This window comes from Oreochromis aureus, linkage group 19 (genome assembly GCF_013358895.1).
Source record: "Oreochromis aureus strain Israel breed Guangdong linkage group 19, ZZ_aureus, whole genome shotgun sequence".
In the NCBI taxonomy this organism is placed as follows: domain Eukaryota; kingdom Metazoa; phylum Chordata; class Actinopteri; order Cichliformes; family Cichlidae; genus Oreochromis; species Oreochromis aureus.
The window spans coordinates 24,493,974-24,519,341 of record NC_052960.1 but is presented as its reverse complement, the minus strand read 5'-3'; the positions used below and the strand labels follow the sequence as shown (position 1 = coordinate 24,519,341).

The window sequence follows — 25,368 nt, the reverse complement described above, 5'->3', positions numbered from 1 at the left end:
TTTACAGCGTAGCTCCACGAGCTCCTGGCTGGTAGCGTGGAGTTGAAACCAGAGAGGAGGTCGCTGTAGTAGTTCTTTTAAAAGAAAAAGTTACAGAAACTCGTTGGAGAAAGAATAGAGTGTGAGTGGTTTACATGGTGACAAACTACAAACTCAGAGGTAATTATTTGTTCATATGAAACAGTCAACTAGAGTGAAAAACAACAACGTTTAGTTCGGGCTCGCTGACTTCTGCATGGTCGGTCGCTAGCTAGCTAGGACTTAGCTCCAAGAGCTACTTGGCTAGCTGGCTAGCGAGGTCCAGCCCAGAAGTTGTTTACCTCAACTTGTGGATGTGGTCGCCCCTTGAGCTTTTCACGACTTTTCTTGGGGATAAGAGAGCAAGGACCAACAATTCACACTGGATTTAACACTGTGCGCTGTTAGGAAACTAGCAGGATGTCCACAGAGGTTGAGTGTGCTCAGGTTGACTCGGGTTTGACAGCGGCCAGCCCGAGCGGAGTGGTGGAGAAGAACCAAAACACGTCCCAGGGTGCTCGCCTGGACAAAGGACAAGATCAGGGGCAGAAAGTCTTGGAAAAACAACTAGTGGACAGCCACGACTCCGAGGCTCCCAAGAGCCCAGCGGATATAGAAAAGGAAAGCAAAGAAAACTGTAAAGAAAACGACCAAAGTAGTAACGCTGACTCGGCTGTTGAGACGGTGAAGAAGAAAGTTGTTGAAGCGCCTCCGCCGAAAGTCAACCCGTGGACTAAAAGGACCACGGGCAGAGTGCCGGTCAGCAATACCAACTCTAGCTCCCAAGACAAAGGTGAGACGGATTTGAAAAAAAAAATTCATGTATTAAGACAGATTAAACTTTGCAATATGGTAACAGCTGGCCACACAGCTCCCTCTGCAGCCGCAGCTATTAAACACGTTTTTTGCTTTGCAGCATTTTAGCAGCTCCACTGCAGAGAAATCAACATTAATCTCTGCTGCACAGCCCTGACATATCTCATTTAGGCTTATTTAGAGTTGAATGGAGTGCATAACTTAAATGTCAGCGCGGTCGAGAGATGTTGATGGGGCATACTGCCCCATCCCCCTCTGTGCTCGGATTGCTCCGTAGCACCACGTGTTGATTGCTGACAACTGCTACTTCTTTTAGCCACTACCAGCTAACTCTCGTGCTGCTTTCCCCCCTCTTGATCGAGGGTCAGAGCTGGTGTCTGTGAAGTGAAAGCACACGAAAACCTGAATGTGGGACGTAATCATTCTTAATGTCGTGATTACATGCTTGACACTCTAAAAACAAACAAATAAATAATTAAGTAAGCGCCAAGACAGCCTGGCTAACTGTTCCTGCTGCTCTACAGGCACGTTTTGCATGTCCAATGGCCTGTCTGTCTGCAGTTCCTCCCACCGGCCAGCCAGCTCCTCACTGTCACTAGTAAAGCAGAAGTATCAGAATAAAGTGGCTGAACAGGTGGATAAGATAAAACGGGACAGGGTTGTAATCTAATGATTATATTTATTTTGAAAGAATCGAACAATTATGAGTGAGACCAGTAAATCGTTTGTTTTAGTAAAAAAAAAAAAAAAAGACTTAATAAGTCACTTGAGCCAAGTCTGGCAAACATTGATAAGCTTCAAGTATGTTCGATATTAAAAAATAATGGAGAAAAAAGTGAGGTTTGCAAATGGAGCTACATTTAATTTGTCAGTTGATTTTAAAAAAACAAAACAAAATACCCTTCATTCCTTTCTAGATACTCCCCAGTGCCAGTATTACTCTGCAAACCACATAATATTAATTTTATAGTGACACAAATGGGTCATTTTTTTGTGTCATGAATTTTTTTTTGCCTGATTGCTGATCATTTCTTAAAATCTGTTTCGTATTTATTATTTAATTTACTCATGTAATGTGGCAACCATAACAAGTACACATAACTGTACACAGTACAGGGCACACAGAAACAATGAAAAGAATGAAAACCGATACTCAGACAAAATACAGAATCAAATGACACCCTAAAAATGAACAGAAGAGTTTAAGCTCTATAAGACAGTGATCTTTTTGTGCATTTAAAGCTACAGCTAAAAGACATTTAGTTGACGAATAACAATACTGAAGTAGCAGGTCATTGATGGTGCACATGAAGTTTAACTGATTCCTCTTAGTGTTAGTAATAAATCAACTTTGATGCTGAAAGCCTGTATTTAAAAAAATGGCGGTGGGTGGGGGTAGTAAAGTTTAAGATATTTGGAGGTCTAGAAGGTAGGAAAAGTTTAGTTAAAAGAAGCCATCAAGCATTGTGGGATATGTAGGATGTAGGGTTCATGACCAGCCATGAGGAGTAATATTAAACACAAGTCTGTCTGTAATCTGTTTTTTAGCTCTGCTTTTAATAATCAGATATCACAACTGAATCGAATACCTTTCTCTCTATAATATATAATCAGTTGATCATTTCAGTATCAACAGTTCATTTGATTGACTGATGAGGCTGCTGATTGGTCACTGAGTGATCGCATTTATTTTATCGTACACGTGACAGTCGACTCTGAAATACAGCTTTCTTGAGTTCAGACCGTTCAGCTAAATTTGAGTTGTGAATGTGTGTCAGAGCGCAGAGCAACCAAGAGGGAGCTATATTTTAAGCGCACGACTCTGGCAAGACCACAGGCATCATTTTACAGCGTCACTGTACAACCAGTCTTGTGGGTGGATGTCTGAAGGCTCATTCAGGCATACACCCATTCATATGGAAGCCTCGTCCCTGTTTCTCTTATCAATCTGACCATCCTCTGTCGAGCTGATAGGAGCTGTCAGGCTGCAGTGGGCCACTCCCAGGCTGCAGCAGCCTGCAGAGACGCAGCCACATACCGCTGGTGCTGCCTGTGCACAAAACACCCTCAACAAGTCGTGTCACTTAGTCCATGGGGGGAGCACATTTATTCTTTCTGTACTGACAGAAATATCCGATGGTGTTCAAACACAGCAGAGCAGCGCATGCAAGAGTAGATGACTCGACTTTTTAACTCCAGTGTTGAGCAACCTTTCTCAATCGGAAACTTCCTCAAAGCTCTTCTTAAATTCAGAGAGTTGAAAAGGACTGAAACCCTTTGGATCTAGTCCTCTCCTGTCTGTCAAACATAATGACCTCACTCTCAGTTATTGATTGTGTATCCGCAGATCAGCAAAATGCTCCGAAAGTCGTCCGCGCCACCAAGCCCAGAACGAGAAAATCCAGCAAGGTAATCCTTTTTTACGTTTCTATTCTTTAATGTCCATAGTTGCTCAGGTAAGTCTTGAAAATGTCACGAAAGAGGTATACATCAACAGTTAGCACAAAAAAGGCCACATCTTACTAATTATTTCTACAGCAAAGTAACCACAAAGTGTTGTTGAATGTCTCAGCTAATATAAAGAGCGATGTTTTTGCTTGTAGTCTTTTCTTCATGGCAAATAAACCACTATAAAATGATCACATGTTCACATTTCATTGCTGTGGATTTTGGTAGGTACTGACATTTAGAATGGGAAATAACCATCTGCTGATAGCCTGTTAGCTGGTTTAAGCTGCTGACCTGTGGTTTTTTGTTTGCTTTTCCAACCAGTTTTTCCACTGCAGTTACTTGAAGTTCATATTTAGAAGGGATTTGGATTATGTGAAAATAATATCGTATATAAAATGGTCATGTTTGCTGACCAAAAAAAAATACATATTATGATTGTTAAGTAGGGGAAGTGTTTAGTAGTGCATCCACTCAGTGGATCTTTAATTCCACTGAGGATTGATACACTGTGTTTTTAATACTATTATATGTGCTTAAAGTGTGACATACCATCTTACCTATTCATGCTTTTGCCACATATTGTGGGCTTTTATGTAACCTGAGGAATTATAATGCAACCTGCAGACCTTTCCTCATCAGGGTCATACTGACAGTTCTACAGGACCACATATTATCATTACTACACAGTTACTGAATGTTTTCTGGTAGTCATACACAAAATAAGCAAACTGATGTTAAATGCATTGAAGCCTGGCCCCTTCATATGTGTTAAGAAAAATGTAACAAGTAGTTTCATAACTTTAAATAGTATTTCTTGCACGCCCGGTTTCTGTATTCGCCACTCTTTACATATGAAGAGAGTTTTGTGTTTTGTTTTTGCTGTGCTTATGATCTGTTACCTCCAATGACTGCTACTCCTTTTGTTGTATCGTGTCGCAAAAACAATAATTTGGGATGAACTGGAACAGAAGCTTTTTCGGTCAGTACACATGCATTAGAGCAGGGTTTGTTTAAAAGCCTGAATCCCTTTAGGATAAAGTTAGTTGACTTTCTGTTTGATGCACTTCATATCGTAGAATGGATATGGTTGGAGAAATCAGCATTTGAGTTTGTGTTTATTTTTTCTGCCCACCATACTCATCACTTCTGGAGTGTGTACCCTTTGTCTGCCTAACCTTGATCCCATATCAGTTTGTCCAAATTTATGGAATTTTCAGCAGTGGAAATTGACTCACTATGTTTATCATGGTTGTTTGCAGTTTTTCCCCGCACACACACAGCGCTGACCTCCTTTTTCTCAGTGCTGGGCACTTCAGTGCTACCTGCTCGGACCACCCAATGTTAAATCAAATGAAAAGATTTCTGATCATTAGGTATCATCCTTTGAAAGCTGACAGTCTTTCTTCCTCTTTCACAGTCAAGTGACTTCAGTGACATCACAAACTGGCCTACACCTGGAGAACTGGCCAAAGAGGTATAAAATGTGTGAATGCAACTACTTTTATAAGCAATGAGAGCTTGTTTTCTGCTGCTTCTACTAGCCGTGTCAAAGACGGATTTATTTTTCCAATTTCTGCTCACTAGGTGGAGCGCTAGAAGCATTCTGAAGTGTTCAGGGTGTAGCTTTGCAGAGGGTTGGTGCAGGTTTTAAAAAAGGGGCTGTCTTATAAAATGTGAAAAGGTATTCTGGTTTTGATCTCACATGGTCAGATGTGTGATTCAGAACCCGATGAAGCTGAAACAGGTCTTCAGCTGACTGTGAAAACTTTTACACTCACCTCAGGTTCTTCTAACAACTACTTCAGGTTTTGTATAGTACAGGCGACAGCGGTGAAAATATAACTAACTAAGGGGACTCTAGATTTTTCCTTTTCCTCAATCTTTGCTGTTTTGAGAGATTGATTCTCCAGCACTTAATCTTCAGTATAGTTCAAGATCTGATGAATTCAGAAAAGTCAAAAATATCAGTAAATACTTAAAAATCTTCAAATGTAAAGTTTGATTAACTGGAGAAGCAACTGATGTGTTTTTCATCACGAAGAATATTTAAGTTATTAAAAATGTTGTCATTGTCACAGTGTTGGAAATGAGGTGCTTGTTTCTGCCAGTTGTGCAGTTTTTTTTAAGCCTTGAGATTAAACTATAATTGCATCTAAAACAATATATTGTATATTTTCTTACTTGTGCAAAGAATTCAAGTCCACAGAGCAGGAAACATATTAGTAAAAGCCCACAAAATTGAAATTGTTCTATAAAGGTGTGACTAACAGCTGGTATTTTCCCCCCTTTAAAATTTTAGCAACAACAAAATGTCCTCAACAACAATGGAAAGAAGCCTCCCTCTTTGCGCAGAGATAAGGAGAAGAAAAGAGAGCGACCAGAGAGAAAATCTGAGAGCAGCCATGATGGAGGTGAGAGCAAAGAGAACCAGGAGGCTCAGGTGGAGCCGATGGGAGAGCTGACCAAAGATGAAGAGTCAAAAGCAGGACAGGACGCCAAGAGTGCCAACCTGAGGAAGAGAGGAGGTATGGGAGAGCAAGTCGTTGATGAGATGAAGCTTTGTCTCTCTCTCTTTCTCTCTCTCTTAAATGGTTTGGATAAGGCTAATGACAGTGGCTACAATCCTGATTGAATCTGATTCACACACATTTCATCACCGTCTTGTGAATTTATTCATCTCCAGAATGTGTTTTTTTTTCATACAGATGTTTCTTGAGTTCCAAATTTGGAGATGCATGTTTTTCACTCGACTGTGATGATTTGTATTTTTTAGCATGTCTGTAACTGTATTAACTCGATAATTGCTGGCTGGTGAAGACTTGTGCATGCTCTGCTGTGATTATCTTACGTGTTTCTCTTTCAATGATCCACTCCTACATTGTAAACATCACAGGCACCAGTCTTTGTGGAAGCCATTCAGAGATAAGCACCTTCATTAACTCCTCGAATTCTAAACTAGAAGTGAAAAGTTTTGTTTCGAAATAAAATAAAATAAATTCTTAAACTATGTTTTGACCTAATATAGAGTTTAAATCAGCCGCAAAACTTCAATAATTTAAAATTTGACTCTGGGCTTAAATCATTATAGTAATGAACAGTCAAAGTGTAGTGTAGGGGTAAAAATTAAACAAAATGCAAAATGTACAAAATGCCTAAAATCACATTGTTAAAAAGAACAAAACTATGTAGAAGTAATTGACAAATATGTTCTATAGAGATCCAAAAAGCTGCTAAATGAAGCAACAAAATCTCTGACCTAGAGACAAACCAGTGACTATGTGGCAACCACCAGTTGCAAGGGAAACAGTTTTTCCCCCATCCAGTTGACAAGAGCTTGCTGGAGATTGATGGCAGTTGCCATTGTTGTGAAATCGATTTGCTAAAGCACCAGTCACACAGGCCTAGAGACTAAATACCTACTCCATGAACTAGGGCTGTTCGATATAACGATATATATCGGATGACGATAGAAAAACGTCTATCGTTTCATTTTACGCTATCGTTTGTTTCGTGGTGTCGCAAAATAAACTGTTTACAGCAATATTTTTTCATTATTTTGATGGTCACTGTAGTGGCTATATGAATTTCCTAAAGTTCTCTCTTTCTCTTATATTTAATATAACCACACTACAGACAGGCAAGCGCTTGTTTTTATGCCTTGTCGTTAGCAACAACGACGGTAAAACCACCTCGTGTCCGCTTGTTTATGTTCCACATAAACCTTTCACAATAAAGCTCAAGATCCTGTTGAGACTTTTCAAAATAAACTGAATCACGTGAAAGATGCAGAGTATTTACGGATGAGAAGCAAAAAAGAGCCGCCAGGTGCTAAAAAATAAACCTTAGACTCAAACGTTAGAACAGGCTTTTTCCCGCAGCACGCTGTGTAATAAATACTCACAAAGAAAACAGCAGCCGTTACAACTTATGTCTAAAAATGTAGCGTTTCATGCATCAGTTAAAACACTCGACTCCAGGTACGCGACGCCCAGCTGGAAACACTTCCCGCAAGTCGAGCTGCCCGAGATTCACAGAATTTACAGAAAATGTCACATTTTGTGATTTATATCGTTATCGGACGATAGATGTCTTAATATCGGGATATGAGATTTTGGTCATATCGCACAGCCCTACCATGAACAGCTATCCATAGTTAAAATTTCTCTAAAATTCTAAACTTTATAATTTCTTGCGTGCACATATTCCACAAGAGGTGATTGATAACCACTTGTCACAAGGGAATAATGTGGATTCTCCGATCCAATTGTGAGTGGTCCTTGGAGTTTCCTGGCAGTCGCTATGTTAAATCAGTTGCAAAGAACACCCAAAACCAAACTCTGATTACTTTAATCAGTAGTCCATGGTTTGCATGCAAGACGCTCACTGGTCTGCAAAAACTTGCTAACTGATCGGTAGTAAAACTTGAAAAAGTACAACAAAAATCAGAAACAGAAAACCTTGTAGAAGCTGTGCCTTTTGAACCCTGTTGGTTGAAGCACTGAGTCGCAACTTAAACTCTGAAGGCAAACGCTCTCTGTTCCCGGTTTGTGTTGCACTTTTGTGTTCCACAGTTGGAAAGTAATTGGCAGGTGGGGATCATACTTTCTGCGTCTGCGCGTCCGCTACAGTTTCCTTGAGTCCCAGTAACCTAAATGTCATTATCAGGCAGTCAGTGTGAGGGTCTGTGTGGATGGGCTATGCCTGCCTGGTTTTTTTGGGGGGGGTTTTGCGACCACACGTACTTGGAGAATCGACATTACTGCCACAACGTCACAACTGGACACCAACTAGTCTCTAGGCCTGTGTGACTGAGGCATTATTCACTGAAACTACAGCGTCACACATCCAAAATGGCAAACAAGTTAATGTCACATGGTTTGCAGTTATGTGGCTACAAAACCTGAGTACAGGGCATTAGTCCAAAAACTCTAGAAGCTATGGGTACATGAGAATAAAGACTTTTAAGTCCTTTATTTGCTAAACAAACCTGGAAAACGATTAAGTAGTCATTCATTGCTATGATGAAAGGTTTACGCTGCAGTTTTAGTCACCATGGAGCTTTATTTCTTTATTTGATCTTTTTTATTTCCCCCCCCCTTTTGGACCAAAACTCTACAAGCTTTGTTTTCGGTGTGCAATCATCGTTAGGTAACAAACGTAAGTGGGTCTCTCTGCCGCTGGAGGAAGTGTCCCGGGATGATGATGCCAAGACGGCCGGCAGGGACCCAGCACGCTCAGACACAGAGCCCATCGATGACTCGTCTGACCTCACGTCGCCTAATCAAACGCTCCATAATAACAGGGCGCATGATAGCACCAGGAGTAAGTGGCCACGAGCTCACTGTTTACTGTTCACGCCTTCAGTCTTTTTCTTTCTTCCTCACTTCGCTGGGCTGGCTTTGCTCTTTATCTCTCTGGTATCTTTTTAACATTTGCTCAGCAAGCTGCCATCTGTCTTTAGTGTCCACATGGCTTTTTTCCTACTGCATGGCTCAATGAAAGCATGACTCATTTTTTTAATTTGGCATCAGATGGATGTTTTAAAGCTTCTTTGACATTTATTCTCATACAAATTGCCAACAAAACCAAATGTTTGTAATTTTTCCTGCAAATAAAAACAAATATTAAATGGTTTCAGATCTCTGCTACGAGAACAGGCTGCTGCTGCTGCTTGTTATAAAGCTGTTGAGCTAACTGGATGTTGTCGGACATTTTTATGTTTTTATCATCTGTGCTGAAAGTAGCTCTTCTTTTGTCATCCCCAAAAAGTAGTTTAGATGATCTGGCTGTTATTAGGGTTTATTTACAACTTTTATATTGCAGCTTTAGACGGTTACCACAAATTATTGAAAAATAGCAGTTTTCTTACATTGAGTTTCTTGTTCATGCCCTTCAGCAGTACGTGGAAGAAATTTTAAGCTTTGATCATGAGTGTATGTTTTCTTGCTCATAGGTTGGCGAAGAGAGCCGCGGGACTTTGGCGATGATGCTACAAGCATCCGGAGCGACGGTGGGAGTGTTCGTGGAGGAATACGAGGAAGAGGGAAGGGACGTGGACGCGGAAGAGGTCGTGGGCGAGGTGCAGACTAGTGTTCTTCATTTATTGCCACACATAAATTGGAAGCAGAATCATCAGCAATGCAATTTCTGTCAAAGACAAGAAAATCCAGCTTTTTGAAGTGTTCTCTCTCCTTGATATGCCATTATTTCTTCCTTCTGTTTTGTTTTTAGGGCGATATGAATACCCTCTAAACTTTGGAGACTCTCAGTCATCTGATGGCTCTGCTCAGGCCCCTGCAGAGTTTGGCACCAACATGGTTTACTACTACAGTGATGGCAACAAACTCCAGATGTACACGGTGGATGAAAAGCTTCTTAAGGAATACATCAAACGGCAAATGTAAGAATTTAATACCTGGAAAAACTATTGTCCTATCTTACGGAGGCTCTTATTACTTTTTACTATTAATAGCGCGATGTTCCAGCTTCATGAAGCGTACTTCAAATTAAAATTTAAAAATGGTTATTTTAATCAATGACATATTTTTTTGCCACATCAAGTAGAAGCGGGGGGGGGAAATCAGGTCATTTTGTTGTTTGCGTTTCTCAAACAAAAACCAGAGCAGGTCCAACTATGCAAAGCAATCCATTCGCCAATTTTAGCATCCCTGCCACAGACATGTTAGTTGAACTAATAATAGTATTCCTTAAAGACGGGAATGCAACATGGAGTGTGGCAAAGGATGTTTGCTGCCTCTAAAATTTGGAACAGGTACAAACAAAATGGGTAGGTTACAAGAGGAACATGCATGGGTAGATCATCGTGAAATCCAAAGCATCAGGACAGAAAACTCAAAGCTGCATGACTTGAGAACATAAAATGCACAACAACAAAAAAATGGATAGAAATACGAGGCAGTGTTTGTGGCAGAACTGAAAGGAATGTGCTGAACGAAATGGAAAAGCCAAAAAGAAAACCAGTACAAACACCTAAATGGAAGAAAACAATATGTCAGGAGGTTTAACGAGAAACAACTGTGAACTGTGGACGATGGGAGGAAAGTGATGATTGGCTGCTGAGATGATGCTAAACTTTTGTCTGGTGCTGTTCCCGTGAAAATATTCCAAATTCCCTCCTTTCTTTATGATGTGGAGTTGGATCTCAGGTGATGGGCCATGACAGGCTCCATCTATCAAGATGATGATGAGTCTTTCTTTTTATTCGTGAAGTCCACATCTCAACAGATTAATTGGGGCGAGTCCATATTCCTTTTCTTCGACTTCATCTGTTGAAAAAAAGCCATTAATTAAAATAATTCTGAACAGTTGTTCATGCAGTATAATGTTCAGCTCTTAAACAAAACAGATGTGTGTCAGATCTGTGTTTTTATTTGCTACAAAATAAAAAAGCGAGTGATTTCATCATTTTGCCAGGGGCTGTAGTGCCAGTCTGCAGCCACTTTCTACTCAACATTAACATGGTTCATTTTCATCTTATATACATTTTCCTCTTCAGTTTGTGTCTTTATATGAATAATCACATTTTCATAGTCAGTAATGACTTTTAGGCACCGTTAAAGCTAAATTTCCTGTTCTTCCTTCCCTTGTGTAACATAGTAAGTGAAGTGTTTTCTGATTTTGTTGTTCTCTTATTTCCTCAAAACATTTCCTCGAGTATTCTTTTAAAAGTCACTCAGTTTAAGACCATAAATTCATGAAGGTCTGTCTTTATTTCTGTAGTGAATTTTTCATACTAGTGTGATCAAAAATAACGTCTGAAAGAGATGAGAGAGAAGCTTCTATAGAAGAGGGGTGAGGATGTCTCAGTACATGTATGATAGGCAGTGATCTGGGTTCAGGGTGGCCTGCAGGGGGCAGTGTCCACTGCTTGTCTGCCTGACACTTTTGGCCTCATTGCTGTTCAGACTGGATGGTGAGGTGAAATCCTAAATATAGTCTGAGTGATTTGAAGGGGACAGGAGATGAATTATACCCAGGAGTGACCGTGGAAAAAAAACTGTTAGAGGGTGAGAAGGGGAGGAAGAGTGGGTGAGGGAGGATAGAGAGGCCACTCTTGTCTTCTCCTTTCTCGTCTCACTCAGCGTTATTCAGGCTGCTCACTCAGCCGACGTTACTCTGGCTACTTACTGCCTGCAGGGTGGGCACTAAAGTGTGCCATGGTGATTTCAAATAGTGTGACAGGCAGTCAGCAGGGAGCTCTTCCAGTCTAGATATGATGCTGAAGTCAGACTATGTCTTTTTTTGATAAGGATTATAAAAGAAATTATGATTTCTTAATATCTATTTCTTTTATACTTCTTTATATTGGTGACTTACAGGTTTCTACCTCAATACTAGACTGAAATGTTGCTGTAACACAGAGTATTGTAAATTCTTCAGAAATAGTTCCTGATTCCTGAAATCAATGGAGCCTCAGGGACACAGGCACAAATTTGCCAGCTTCACTAGAATACTTCAAAATGGGCAATCTGCTCCTTTACGGATCTCCTTTATGGACTATTAAATAACTTTGTTTTATTTGTGCTGGTGATTAAATGTATTGTGTCCTCCTTCCTTTTCAGTGAGTACTACTTTAGCCTCCACAATCTGGAGCGAGACTTCTTCCTGAGGAGAAAAATGGACGCGCAGGGTTTCCTCCCCATCTCCCTCATCGCCAGCTTCCACAGAGTGCAGGCCCTCACCACTGACGTCAGCCTCATCATTGAGGTAGCATCACATCATCAGTGTAAATGCTGCGTGTGCTCAGGCTGTAAAGCTATGATTTAACGTTGTTTTAAAAATAAGTGTGTGTGTAATTATGTTTTTTTTTCAATGCTAATCTAAAAGTTCTTATATTCTTAACTACATGCCTTGACTTTAATGCTTGGCTCTGGTATCTATCTCGCATTTTGAAATTGGAATTTATTTTCCTTGCTGCGATTAAATCCTTCTCTGCAGGCTCTGAAGAGCAGCACAGAGGTGGAGCTGGTCGATGAAAGGATCCGCTGTAAAACAGACCCTGAGCGTTGGCCGATTCCCACCCCTACCAACGTTGGTTCCCCTCGCACCGACTTCTCCCAGCTCATTAACTGTCCTGAGTTTGTTCCTCGACAGACCCTCAATGCCACAAACTCCGGTCAGTATCCTAATGATATCCTCTCAGCAAATCTCATGATGTTGATCCATAGTGTGTATCCAAAACCCCATATATATTGAATGTTAGCACTTTGGGCTGTTGTGTCCCTTTGCTATACAAAAATTAAGTTATATTTAAAGAGCACTGCTAAGCGGCCCCTTTGACACTGGGTGAACTATGAACACACAGTTTATTTTGACTCTGTTTTCACCAACCTACTGCCCCAAATATTCAGTTGAGCAGCAAATGTGGATTAAACGCAGCTGGAAGCGATCTCCAACAAAGGCACTACAAACATGACATTGCTGGAACATTTTACTAAATGAACCTACATATTTGGGAGGTTCGGCTGCAGAAGCACAAGCATGGTATAAATCGCAGTGGATAGAGAGACAGCAGACAGATTGGCTTTGAAATCATGAGATTTGTTGACGGTGTAAAAAAGCATCATCTGCATGCTTGAATGATTAATTCAGTCTAATTATTATTATTTTATTTTTCCATGCTAAATGAAACATTCATGATTATGAATTTAAAAAAAATAAAAAAATTAATAATTAAGATGACGCTGTCTGGGTGTCATAAAAACAGCTTTTGATGGACACTTTGTAAACTAGCTGACAAAGCTGAACTAATAACAGGCAAGGCTGCCATTAGTCATCAAAAACAGTTCCGTTTCTCTAATATCAGTTATTGTTGAGTTGTTGGTATTGAGATTAAACGCACAGTTTTATGTTGCTTTGAGCTTTTTGTTTTTTTCACTCTGTACAAGGTTGACTGAGTGTCTGTGTTATGTGTCGGGGTTTTCAGCTTCATCACCTGTGAAGGCGACTCCTCCTGATCCCGTGCAGCCTCAGGACTCTGCTGACCCTGGCTTCTCCAGCCAGGAATCTCTACCGGCCACAGATGACTCCAAAGATGCCCTCGCCCCCAAGCCCGACCCTGACGCCTGGATCCAGGTTGAGAAACGTCATAGGCAGCCCTCTGCAAAAGCAAAGGTAGGGAGTACAAAAAGGTGAAACGGCCACTCCCCTCATCCCTGGGGTTGCTTTAATTTTGGGCTTTGAGTATGTTACTATGGTAACTGGTAGAAGTAATGGCCATAACAATCAGAACTAGAAGGGCACACACATGCTTCACTCCTTCACCAGGTTTCATTAAATTAAAAGTTGTCACACATATTTTCCATCTTTCATCCCTTCCATTGTCTCTCATTTGTTACCATGTCATCATTTTTCTCTTCTCCTTTCCTCTGTGTTTACTGTCAACGCCTTCTGCCCATCTCCTCCATCTTTTTCCTGGCAGTATGTCAGTGACGAAGTGTGCGTTGCCAGCTCTTCTCTCTGCGCATCGCTCCAACCTCACTGCCTTTCCTCTGCAGTTGAGTACTTCCTCCAGCACTCACCCATCCAAGCTTGTCCTCTGCTCATTCTTCCATGTGCTTCTTTTTCACTTAAATATTGCATGTCTGTTTCTTTACTTCACAAATGAACTTAATAGGGGATTAGTTGTACCGTGTTACAGCTAAGTCCTTCACAAAGTTATAATTCTGATTTTATGCTTTAGAGAGATGGTGGCGATGAACCTTGTGGTTGTATTTGGAGTGTGCAGTTGGTGATGCTGTTGAACTGAATTGGATTATTCATAGATGTATTTCTGTTATTTAATATAACATTATTAATAGAAATGCGTGTAAGAAACATTCTATTAATGATGGATCAGTATAACTCTGGACTGTGTGTTTGGCTAATATAATTGGATGGCTTAATCACATTTATTATGTGTAGGTTTTACACCTCGTTTCCAGCAGGTCTTGTCTGTTCCTTTGTTAACGGCTTTGTATTCACTGTGTTGTCTAGGGGGATAGTAAAACGCCTCCTCCCAGCCAGCAGCCTCCTCCACTGGCAGAGCCCGACCAGGAGGAGCTGGACTTCATGTTTGATGAGGAAATGGAGCAGATGGCGGCCAGGAAGAACAAGTTCACAGACTGTTTAGATGAGGACGACTCGGACTATGAGCTGGATGACCAGGATGTGAACAAGATCCTCATCGTCACCCAGACTCCACCCTACCTCCGTAAGCATCCCAGTGGGGATCGGACAGGTAACCACGAGTCCCGAGCTAAGATTACTGCCGACCTGGCCAAAGCCATCAACGACGGGCTGTACTACTACGAACAGGACCTGTGGAAGGGGGAGGAGCCAATCGAGTGCATCAAGGTAAGACGAACGTGAAAATCATACTGTACACATTACGTTAATGGTGGATTTTAAAGGCCTAAAGCAGGGGTGCCCAATCCCAGTCCTCGAGAGCTACCGTCCTACAGCTTTTAGATGCATCCTTGGTCAGACACACCTGAATCAAATGAATGGCTTGTTATCAGGCCTTTGCCAAACTTGGTGGCATACAGAAGAGGTAATCAAACCATTTGATTCGGCTGTGTTGGAGTAGGGATGCATCTAAAAGCTGTAGGACAGTAGCTCTTGAGGACTGGGATTGGGCACCCCTGGCCTAAAGGCTAGACTGTAATGCACTCGTATAGCATCAGTGAGCGCTGTATATTTTATCTATTTTAAAAGTTTATAGATGACTCAAATACCACACCAAATACTCAAACTCCCTTTTTAAAAAAAATCAAAATAAAGTCATTATCTTCTACACCAAATGTTTTTGGTGTAGAACATGATGTATGGATCAAATATTCTCATATGGGGAAAATTATTTTTACCTGCTGGACACACAGACGACCTGCACTTTTAGATCAGTACGCAGCATTTTCTGCTTGGAATTGACAGCTAATAAAAAAGTCTTACAGTCATCATGTAGCATGTTGGAGCAGGTCTGCCAAAGAGCGGTTTAAAAAAACACTGCACTGACACTAGAAAAGGAACACCCAGTACAGAAGTGCACGTACAGCACACAGCGTAGCAAATCATGCCTGAACAAACCAGCCTTTGCATCTCGCTGCTATTCACAGAATATTGCTCAAGTTTCGTATGTGTTTGCATATTTCAGTTCTAACGTAATATCCATGGAAACATTGACTCTAACTTGATTTTATACGCTGAAACAGCTTTGCAGTTGTTAAGAAATACTTTGGATGATGCTAAGTTAGCTCTCTCATTATCATTCCAGGATTTGTGCTAAGCTCGTTCTGGTGTTGCATGGATGAAATTCTTCTGAATTTTGACTGGTGTAGTGGGCTTTATGTGATGATCACATTTAAACTCTATAGGTTGTTACCAAAACTGAAAATTAATTAAATAAGAACATCCACTTATATTGTAATATTTACAAAAGTTAAAGGGTGAGAAAACCTGGTGTGCATCAAGCCATCGCATCCAGTTATCAGTTATTCAGTCACGATCACTGTCACAATATTTGATGGCTTGAGAGAAAAATTAGACATATTTATGCATTATTGAAGGCTAAGTGCACCCACCCTGCTCTGTGGAATAGAAACGTCTTTGAGAAGTTAATACAGATCAGGCTATACTACGTATGCACAGCCAGTGGGTAGAAGCTATAGACTCAGCAAACCTGGAGCCCAGACTTCTTTGATATAAACTGTTAGGTAGTTGCAGCAGAAATGCCCCAAAAGGCACAAACAACCGTGTCAGCATCCGTCTGTTAACTTCCAGCCTTCATATTTTTTTTAATAAATAGGTGAGGAGTTGTCAATGAAGAAATCAGTTAAAGAGACCAGAAGTGTTTTTATTGGTCCAATGTGCTGACTCAGAAAGTCACCATAAACTTTGGCATTATCAGTGAATCCTCAGTTTCTGCCAGATTTGATTTTGAAGAATTTATCCAGGGGAGTTTTCTTGTATTTCCACAGTTCACAAGTCCTGCTTTAAAAAAAAGTGCTCATCTTTGAATTTTATGCATTGTGTTCTAATTCACATTGTTCTTTTAAAGATGCAGTTTGATCAGTAAAAATTGTGATCAGATCACTGATATGGAAATCACTAAGAAATGTACTAGATGACCCAGCAGACTGCCACATGATGGATCAGAAATCTAATGCTGGGCTGAAAAATGAGTCTGTGTATGCTTGTATTGTAATCGTTTGACCAGGGTCCTTAAAACCACACAAAGCACTCTGCTATGGTTGCATTAGGGCTCATATCTCATAACCATTACTGTCTGCAGCACCTCTTCAGTGATGATCATTGTGATGTTGCACTGAGTCTTAAATTTCTTTGTTATACAGCAGGAAACACAATTGCACATACACTACAGTGGATATATAGACAGTATATGATTGAATGGTGCTCTGGAGCATTGGGGTAGCCCTTGGTTGCTTTCAACTGTAGGTTTCCTTTAAAGCGTAAGCACTACTGGCACTCATGCCACTTTGACATGAAGACATTGTGACAGAGCTGTTAAACCTCACACTGTGCAGAGGAGGGACAAAAATAAATGCACCATTTACTGTCCACTATACAAGCCTCCAGACTACAGCTGCTTCCAGAGCTCAGTGACCTCCTTTTTGAAAGCTGCCTCTTCTGTGGATACAGTGCATGTACAGACTCTGACTATAGGTCACACAGCATTATGCAAGCCTTACATTAGAACAGAACTATAGCACAGGACCAGTGTATATTCAGGTTTTACAACACTACAGCATCGTATAATGCTGATGGACAAACCTCAGTAGCAGGTCACCATAAATCACATCATCAGTTAAAAACACTTTGATCCCATTCATCAGCATAGATGATGTAACCTTCAGTTGCATGGAAGTGGATCAGTAGGTGAAAATAGACTTTTATGGATTCAGAACAGAACAGAAATGTCTGCTTGGTTTTTACCAGCATATGAAGGGTGTTCTCGTAGTGGAAGAAAAAACAGAAGCAGACTTAAATCATTTGAAGATGTTTAATGTGGAAACACATTTAAAAAAGCTCATTGTACTCAGAAGTGTGATTGTTATTTAAATCCATATAAAATGCATGCTGGTCAAAGTAATTTAGTTTGTAATTTGCAAGAAGTAGGCTTGTTAATGTTATTTTGGTGAACTGATACATTTCTTGATTGCATGTTTTGGCTGTTAAGAGACAGAGCCATTTTCCTAGCCATTTAAAATGCTTATTTTATCAGGTCAACTGTTCCAAATAAATTTGAGATGCATGTTAGAAAGTGGGTCTATGATTTGTGTGCATGCATATATAAAATTTGAATTAAATTATCAATGACTTTTCTGTAATCAGCTAATCACTTACAAGAAAAACTGATGTCATCATTTCTATTAGTGGAGAACGGTCTCTGTTCTCCACTAATAGTAACAGGACAGAAGGAGCACGATGAGGAGTTGATGCACGGGCTGTGGAGAAGTGTTGGGTCAGAAGGTCTACAAAGGGGAAATGAAAGGAGAGAGTAAGAGTCATTAGTTGACCTTTAATACCAAACAGTTAGAGCAGCAGGTTAAACATCAAGAACTCTCACACACTGCCACCTCATCGCTGGCAGCGTCAGAGCCGTCCACAACTCACAAAGACAAAAACTTATGTGTTACACTCAGGAAGAATCATTTAATCCTGCCTCTGTCAACAAACTGGGGGTGTAAAATCAGAGCAGAAGTGAAAGCTTGCTGGTATAACGGTGACCAAAATGACAAATGAAGCCAACCACAAAAGCAGAATCAACTATAAGAATCTTTATTCAAACTGCTCTGTGAAAACGTTTTCAACGGGGTCAGCTCATTCATGGGCTCAAGGGTTGGTCAATAAATAAAGCATGTGGGAAATGTTTTGCCTGAGCACACATGCACCAAGGCCACCTGCATATTTTTCTTCCCCCTCTGTCTGATGCTGACGTGTAAAGTACAAAGTCTGCGACACATGTGCTGTGTGTCACACAGGCCTGCATGGCTGCAGCTGCTGATGTGTGAGTGTTTTTTACCACCATAGTGAACTGTTATCAGTTTAAACAGCCTTGCAACATCCAAATGTAGTATCTGAGGGGAAGTGCAGAAATCCTTTTATTGATTAATCTGATTTAAAATTGAGATCTGTCACTAGGAAATCAACTAAATAAGAAGATTGTTTTCAGGGCCTCAGTGAATTGCTCCATAATTTACCCTCTTCTGGTTCCCAGGAGTTTTTTGTTTGTTTGTTTGTTTGTTTTTTGTTTTTTTAAAGTTTGATCAATAATTATATTACTTTGTTTTAAGAGCTTAAAAAAATATCAGCCTCCAGCTCATCTCTTATGCTTTTTGTTACCTTATCAACAGGATCTTTTGTTTTATCTGTGTTCAGTTCAAAGTGCAGCATTTATTATTTCTGCTTCGATAAAAGATGATGATGATCTCAATTTTAAATCCAGACCATGTTAAAGGAGTGCAAATGGTAATGATCAGTGTTTATCTAACTCTGTGTCTTTTCTTTTCATTTTTTTTCTTTTCTTTTTTTTCCCTTTTGGCACATTTCTGCTCCCCAGCAGGAAGTGGAGAACTTCAAGAAGCTGAACGTCATCAGTAAAGATGAGTTCGACACTCTCACCCCCAAAGCCCCCATTGACTCAAACCAGGAAGTCCCATCTCTTCCCATGCCAGGTGGGGTTTGTAGAGTTGTAGTGAAGCCAGTATCATATGAGCGAGCATCCTGTGTTGCTACCTTCTGCAGTTGAAACCACACCCCCCTCACACTGGTGTGCTAGTGTAGGATGTGATTTTGTTTGTATTATGGGCTTTTTTTGTGCATTGTAAACATAAAGATGGGAAATAATCAGATAATTACCTGACAGTAAATATAAATGAATAACGTTTTGGGGGGAATGATGGGCTTCTCAGCAGACAGTGGAGCAGAGTTGGCTCGTTCTGTGCCCACAATGGTCCCACAGTCGCCCAGAGCTCACCAACCCCGGACCCCCAGAACCCCTCGCACCCCTGGACGCCAGGACCCCAACAAGACACCACGTTTCTACCCCGTGATGAAGGAGACTGGCGCCATCGATGGACAGGTAAGCTCTCTGTGTCCGTACATACAAGGAGTAGCAAAGCTCCTCTTTATCTGCCAGACTTCATCTCAACAGATGGATTGATGTCTGTCCGCAGGCCTGCTGGTGAAACTTTTCCTTTCCCTTGTTTGTCATTGTTTGTCCCAACTCTTTTTTTCACATGTGCCTAACACAGTAAGAGTGTGACCACTCCCACAAATACAAACAGCGGCTGCCTGTTTTCTATTTGTGGTATCACATTGGTTTAAAAGATCAAATATGTAAATACTGAGTGAATATATCATTCCTCGCTCCTTAAACTCAAATAAAACAAACTAAAAATGTCAGGCAGCACAGCCACCCTGTGCCTCATTTAACCAGTGTCCTGTCCTGATGTTTGTTCCAGACGCCCAGGAAGAAGAAGACGAGCCACAGTTCGAACCCTCCCCAGGAGGCTCACATAGGCTGGGTGATGGACTCTCGCGAACACCGACCGCGCTCTGCGTCCATCAGGTCTGACTTTTTCATTTTAGTGTAATTTGGTTTTTTGCTCATTTGGCCAAAGGGACCAGGTGGTTATGCTATGGCAAGGCACCGTCCATCCCAATACAAGGATCGCTGCTCCTCCTACGATCAGAATTGAGTCAAACACACACAATCGCCACCTGATGGGTCTCCAGGTCAAAGTCACGTTTGTTGTTTTGTGGGAATTAAATAGAGAAGTGTTTCATGAGCCGGATGAGCTGCTATGTCAGTGACATTTTCTTTTTTATGGCTGCATTGATGGTGCCTCACAGGTGATGAGCAAAAAGTAGAACCCACAAGGAGCACTTCCTCATTTCACCCCGCCAGTCATTCTCCATTATATGTCAAGCAGAACAACTGCTTGATATATAATCCTTTTTATGAAAAGAAGTTGGTGCTAATGTGATTTACACAAAGTATTTAAAAAATCAACTTTTGGTAAGGAATGTTTGAGCCTAATTCCACACTTTGTTTTGGGGTTTTTGTCGCCATTGGCTCATTATCACCTCAAACAGAAATGAGACAAAAATCTGGCTTTTTGTTTTGTTAGTCTAGATTTGTTTTAGTTAGGTTTATCTAATAAACTGGCAACTAAATGTTTCCCCGTTGCTTCTCAAACATCTCTTTTTCCTCCATCCTTCCACAGCAGCTCCAACGCCTCTCCATCAGAAGGAGCCCCGCTATCAGGAAGTTACGGCTGTACCCCTCAGTCATTGCCCAAATTTTGGCATCCATCGCATGAGCTGCTGAGGGACAATGGCTTCACTCAACAGGGATACCACAAGTACCGCCGACGGTGCCTTAATGGTACAGAGACCTCTAAAACTCCCCACAAATGTTGCTTCTAAGTACCCCTCAGCTCTAGTACACCATCACATACTAAAAGCTTTGAGAAAGAAGTACCAAAAACAAGAAGAAATGGTCACAATCTCTGTTTCCTGTTCTTGATTTTTCCCTTCAGAGCGAAAACGGTTGGGGATCGGCCAATCTCAGGAGATGAACACTCTGTTCAGGTTCTGGTCCTTCTTCCTCAGGGACAACTTCAACAGGAAGATGTATGAGGAGTTCAAACAGTATGCTGTAGAAGATGCCAAAGACAACTACAGGTGAGGAGGACATTTAAATCCTGAGCTCTGTGTCTGTGCCCTAGGGATAAGAAGTAAATGTCATTCATTAATGAAGCCTGCAGAGAAGCAAACAGCAGACACAGACTGCTTTGTTTGTGTCACTTATCCACAAACACAACCACACCCTAAAAAAAACGCCCTGAAGCGCTTTTTGTGTTTGTGTCTCACATAGTCGTGATAGTGACTCTGGATAGCATTAACAAGTCACGTCCACAGATTGAAAGACTCATTGATGTTATTGATGTTATTCAGAAATTGAAGCGCCTGCAGGTTTAAGCAGTGTCATTGTTCGATAGCATGAGGTTAAAGGTGAACACTGCTTCTGTTGTCAATCTAAAGGGCTTTTTATACACCAGTCAAACCTAAATGTCTTGTTAAAAGAAGTGGGTAGCTCAGCCCTGCCTGTTGAAGTGAAAGTGCCTGTAGCATAAGGGTGTAGCAGCCTCATTGTCTCTTCCTGCTGGAGCTCACCCTGTCTGAACCAGAAACCAGTATACTTGTCTGTCTGGTTCCTCTGACAGCTTCTTACAGCTGTAAATAATCCACGAGAGAAGGGAATCCATTGTTGTGAAATGTTGGAGATGCACTGTGAGAAAATGGCTGGGTGAAAATGCAGCGCTGACAACGAAGCAGTTGCATCATTATGTGCACACACTGACCTCTATAAGCAAGGTTTGAAGCTCGGTGATATTTGTTTGCTTGTAACTCAGAGTGAAGGGAAGTGTTTGTTGTGTCCCTGCAGGTACGGATTGGAGTGTCTGTTCAGATACTACAGCTACGGTTTGGAGAAGAGATTCAGATTAGATCTGTTCAAAGACTTTCAAGAAGAGACCCTCAGAGACTTTGAGAAAGGTAATAAACATGAAATGTAAACAGGCTCTCCCAAATGTCAGCTGCTGCTTTCACTAATGTAGCAGATTCTTCTGAATAAATCCCATATTCAGTGATCGTGTATGAGTGTGAGAAGTTAATAAATGCTTCATAAAAACACCAAAATTCTAAACATTCTATTAATATATTTAGTATTTACATATAATTAAATATAAAAATGCTAAAGAAGGCCAACATGTGACTTAGCTTTGGTTCACTTGATCCTCTCAGCTTAATGTGGAAATGTGTAAAGAGAAGAGAGCATTAATGTAGATTTCTCAGTCTGTTTCAACACTGTGTGACTCAGTGAAGCAAACAAACTGTGGTTGTTTTTGTTTAGACTCAACCAAACTTAGAAAAAACATTCTGCTAGAGTACATGTCGCGTGTATTCCCTCTTACCTAACCCCTAATAGTATTTGTGTTATATTCATTTAATGAAAATGCAAGTAGCCAGTATTAGCAGACTAAATTAAAAGAGCTGGCTTTCAGACCAAAGTAGATCTGAGCTGTTTAAATCGGCTACTTTGGATTCCGATTCTAGCAAGCACTCAAGATTGGTTTCAGTTTTACTCAAAGACTTTTAGAGTCTTTTAGAGAGTTTGTTTTAGGTGATTACAAATGAGTTTACCTGCAGCATGTTTCCAACACATTTAATGAGAGAACCCCTTGTTTAAAAAGCTAACACTGAGCATGTAGGCATGTCTGCATACAGACAGATACAGAATGATAATCTATAACCTACATGCAGTCTTTGCCCATCAAATATCTGATGGAACCACATAGCAAGGAGGTTAAAGACCTAACTGATATCTCACTTTCAAGTCTGTTTTTTCTCCCCCTCCATTTTCTGTCACTGCTCTACTCACAGTGTAGCAGTAAACGCTATAAATATTTACACAGGGCTCCAATTCTTAAGCCAATTTTGCATTAGTACCTACTCAGATCGACTCGGCACGGTTCACCACGGTTTTCAGGGTTTTGCATGAGGTCATAGTACCTGGTACTTTTTTAGTACCTTAGTGCTCAGCCGGAGTTCCAAGCGATCCAAGCAAGACTGCATGTCACCAATTGGCTGGTCAGTGGCATCATGAGCGCCTTGTTCATGAAACTCAAAACTGCCATTTTTCCAACCTGGCAGCGTGGTCCTCGAGTCTGATGAAAAGCCACAGACAGAGTATACATACAGATATATTCTTGCCCACTAATATTGTAGCACTTATGTTGCATTTACGTCACAGGACACTCGGACGCATTGCTATGACAATGACCATGCACATTAGGAGGTACAAAATTGGAATGGAAAACCAGTTAATCCAGTGGTTTCCCAACTTTTTTTTTGCTAGGCCCCCCTTTGTTTTACAACCCCCCCCCCCCCCAGCCGGCACAAACACACCCTCCAACCACACACACCCATATTTTGTTTAGAAACTCTATTGCAATTTATTTCACATCTCAAATCTTTTGTAAACAATTAAACAAATAAAAGTTAACTGCAATAAATTACAGGTTGCAATAAAATAAACCACTACCTCTTTTAAATAACAGAAAAACAAAACATCTTTATGGTGTAGTTTTGGGCTTATAAGCATATTTGGTGATGCTTCATCTTCTGCTTTGCGTTTGTGTGGGAGCCCCGTCAAAAGCCTGTCCATTATGTTAGCAGTGTCCAAGCTTTCTTTTGTTTTTTTGTTTGTTTGTTTTTAAAAATTCATCCTGCGCCCACCCTGCAATGATTCTCCCCCTTAGCCATCCATCTGTCCCAAAACAAGTACAATAGCTCCTTTTGGGATCTATACACTTCCAATATTTCTTCTTTTGATACAAGTTGACTAGAAAAATATTGCCTACATTTAGGCATTTGAATTTTACCTAGAATTTAACACTGAATGAAACTGCTCTTCCTTGCATTTCCCTTTCCAGGTCAGCTGTATGGACTGGAGAAGTTCTGGGCCTTTTTGAAATATTCAAAGATAAAGAACCAGCCTATTGATCTGAAGCTGCAGGAACACCTCTCGCAGTTCAAGAACTTGGAGGACTTCAGGGTGGTGGTGAGTGTCTGCTGGCTTACACGTTTGAAAGGATGCTTGATGTTATCTCCACACTAGAGTGCTCTTTACCTGCAAGTTTTATTGGCCTAAATGAATTATTAATGAAAAGAGAAGCTAGTATTTCCAGCATATAATATTATTCAAACATCATTATTTCATATTAAAACACTAACAGACTCTGAGCTACTCAGTTTGCGCCTGCGCAAAGTCGAGTCATTGAACTGTATCATCTGGCCTCAGCAAAAATAAACCTCGTGAGTGATCTGTTGTTCCACACGTAGTTACGCTTTGTTTTCCTGTGATTACTCTCTGCAGCCCCCGATAGGAGACGATGGCAGCAGGAGGAGGCGTACCTCGTCCTCGGCTGGGGATGAAGGGAGGCGTCGGAGACATCCTTCCAACACTACCTCAAAGCCCGCGCAGGCCTCCAAATCCTCCAGCACTTCAGCTGAGTCTGCCTCAGCCTCCGCCGCTGCACAGACCACACCCAAAGACAAAGCCCAGAAAGCAGCAGCGACAACATCTGCACAGAGCAAGAAGACAGAAGCCAGAGCTGGGAAGAAGGAAAGTGGTGCACCAAATAAATGAAGCTCTCCTCCTGTAAACGTGGGTTTGAAAAGAAGCAAAGTGAGGCGGCTGCAGCTCTCGGCTCAGCGCTCATTCATTTCAGAGGCAAACTGCTTGGGTGTGAAGAGAGACTGAGCGTGGTTGATCCAATTTGATTGTTTTTATCAGTGCATTTCATTTAAAAGCATAGGCAGCGAGCTTGAATGTGTTCACCTGACAGCTCATAACGTTTACAAAAATAAATGCATTCCCTGCATTTTGCCTTTTCAGATGCCAAACTCTTCAACAAATACTTTGATTTCTACAATATGTAAACCGCGCTGGTCTATATAGGGCTGTTGAACTGTGATTCTAGTTTGCCAAGATGACACACACTGCACACAGTGTGTGACTAATCGGATACAGCAGGATGTCGGAAGCTTTCTCATTCATTAAAATAGACCGCGTTCTGCTTTTTTAAAAAGTCTTCCTAATTGATGATTTGGGATTCAGATGTGTTTAAAATTAAACACTTGCAGGTTTGTTTTTGTGTTTTTCCTGAGGATGTAACCTTCTGTTTTTCTCATGACAATCAAAGTTGAGTCTTAAAGTGCCCATATTATCATTTTATTTTGGGGGGTCTGCTAGATTAGGTTTACATGTTTTTCCCCATTCTGTCCATTATTGCAGCACCGTCTGTCTGTAAGGCTCTGCTTTTAGCTCCTTTCTATCTGGAAAAGCACAGTCTCTGGGAATTTGGCTCCATTAATGCAGTACATATGATCATGGAGAGTAAAAGAACGAGCATGATCTTAACATACACCATGCTAACACTAAACCATAGACAGTATAACAGAAGGATGCAACTTTTAGCTCTAAAGAGTGAAGCC

General features: G+C 40.9%; 1 protein-coding gene across 6 annotated transcripts; it reads left to right on the top strand.

Annotated features, from left to right (window-relative positions):
- Positions 1-25,020, top strand: larp1b (La ribonucleoprotein 1B). 6 transcript variants are annotated; one of them, XM_031750928.2, is made up of 19 exons: positions 1-811; positions 3,182-3,243; positions 4,703-4,759; positions 5,585-5,810; positions 8,434-8,607; positions 9,239-9,364; positions 9,517-9,685; positions 11,868-12,012; positions 12,244-12,421; positions 13,232-13,419; positions 14,281-14,640; positions 18,866-18,977; positions 19,215-19,384; positions 19,767-19,873; positions 20,532-20,692; positions 20,847-20,991; positions 21,755-21,864; positions 23,805-23,932; positions 24,248-25,020. In XM_031750928.2, exons 1-19 carry the CDS (start codon positions 439-441, stop codon positions 24,518-24,520), a joined length of 3,264 nt encoding a protein of 1,087 aa, XP_031606788.2. In that variant the 5' UTR covers positions 1-438; the 3' UTR covers positions 24,521-25,020. The 6 variants fall into 6 exon arrangements, with proteins under 6 accessions (XP_031606788.2, XP_039459458.1, XP_039459459.1 ...); XM_039603524.1 differs by having other exon boundaries at positions 18,863-18,977; positions 20,535-20,692; XM_039603525.1 differs by having other exon boundaries at positions 2-811; positions 19,218-19,384.
- The last annotated feature ends 348 nt before the right edge of the window (positions 25,021-25,368 follow it).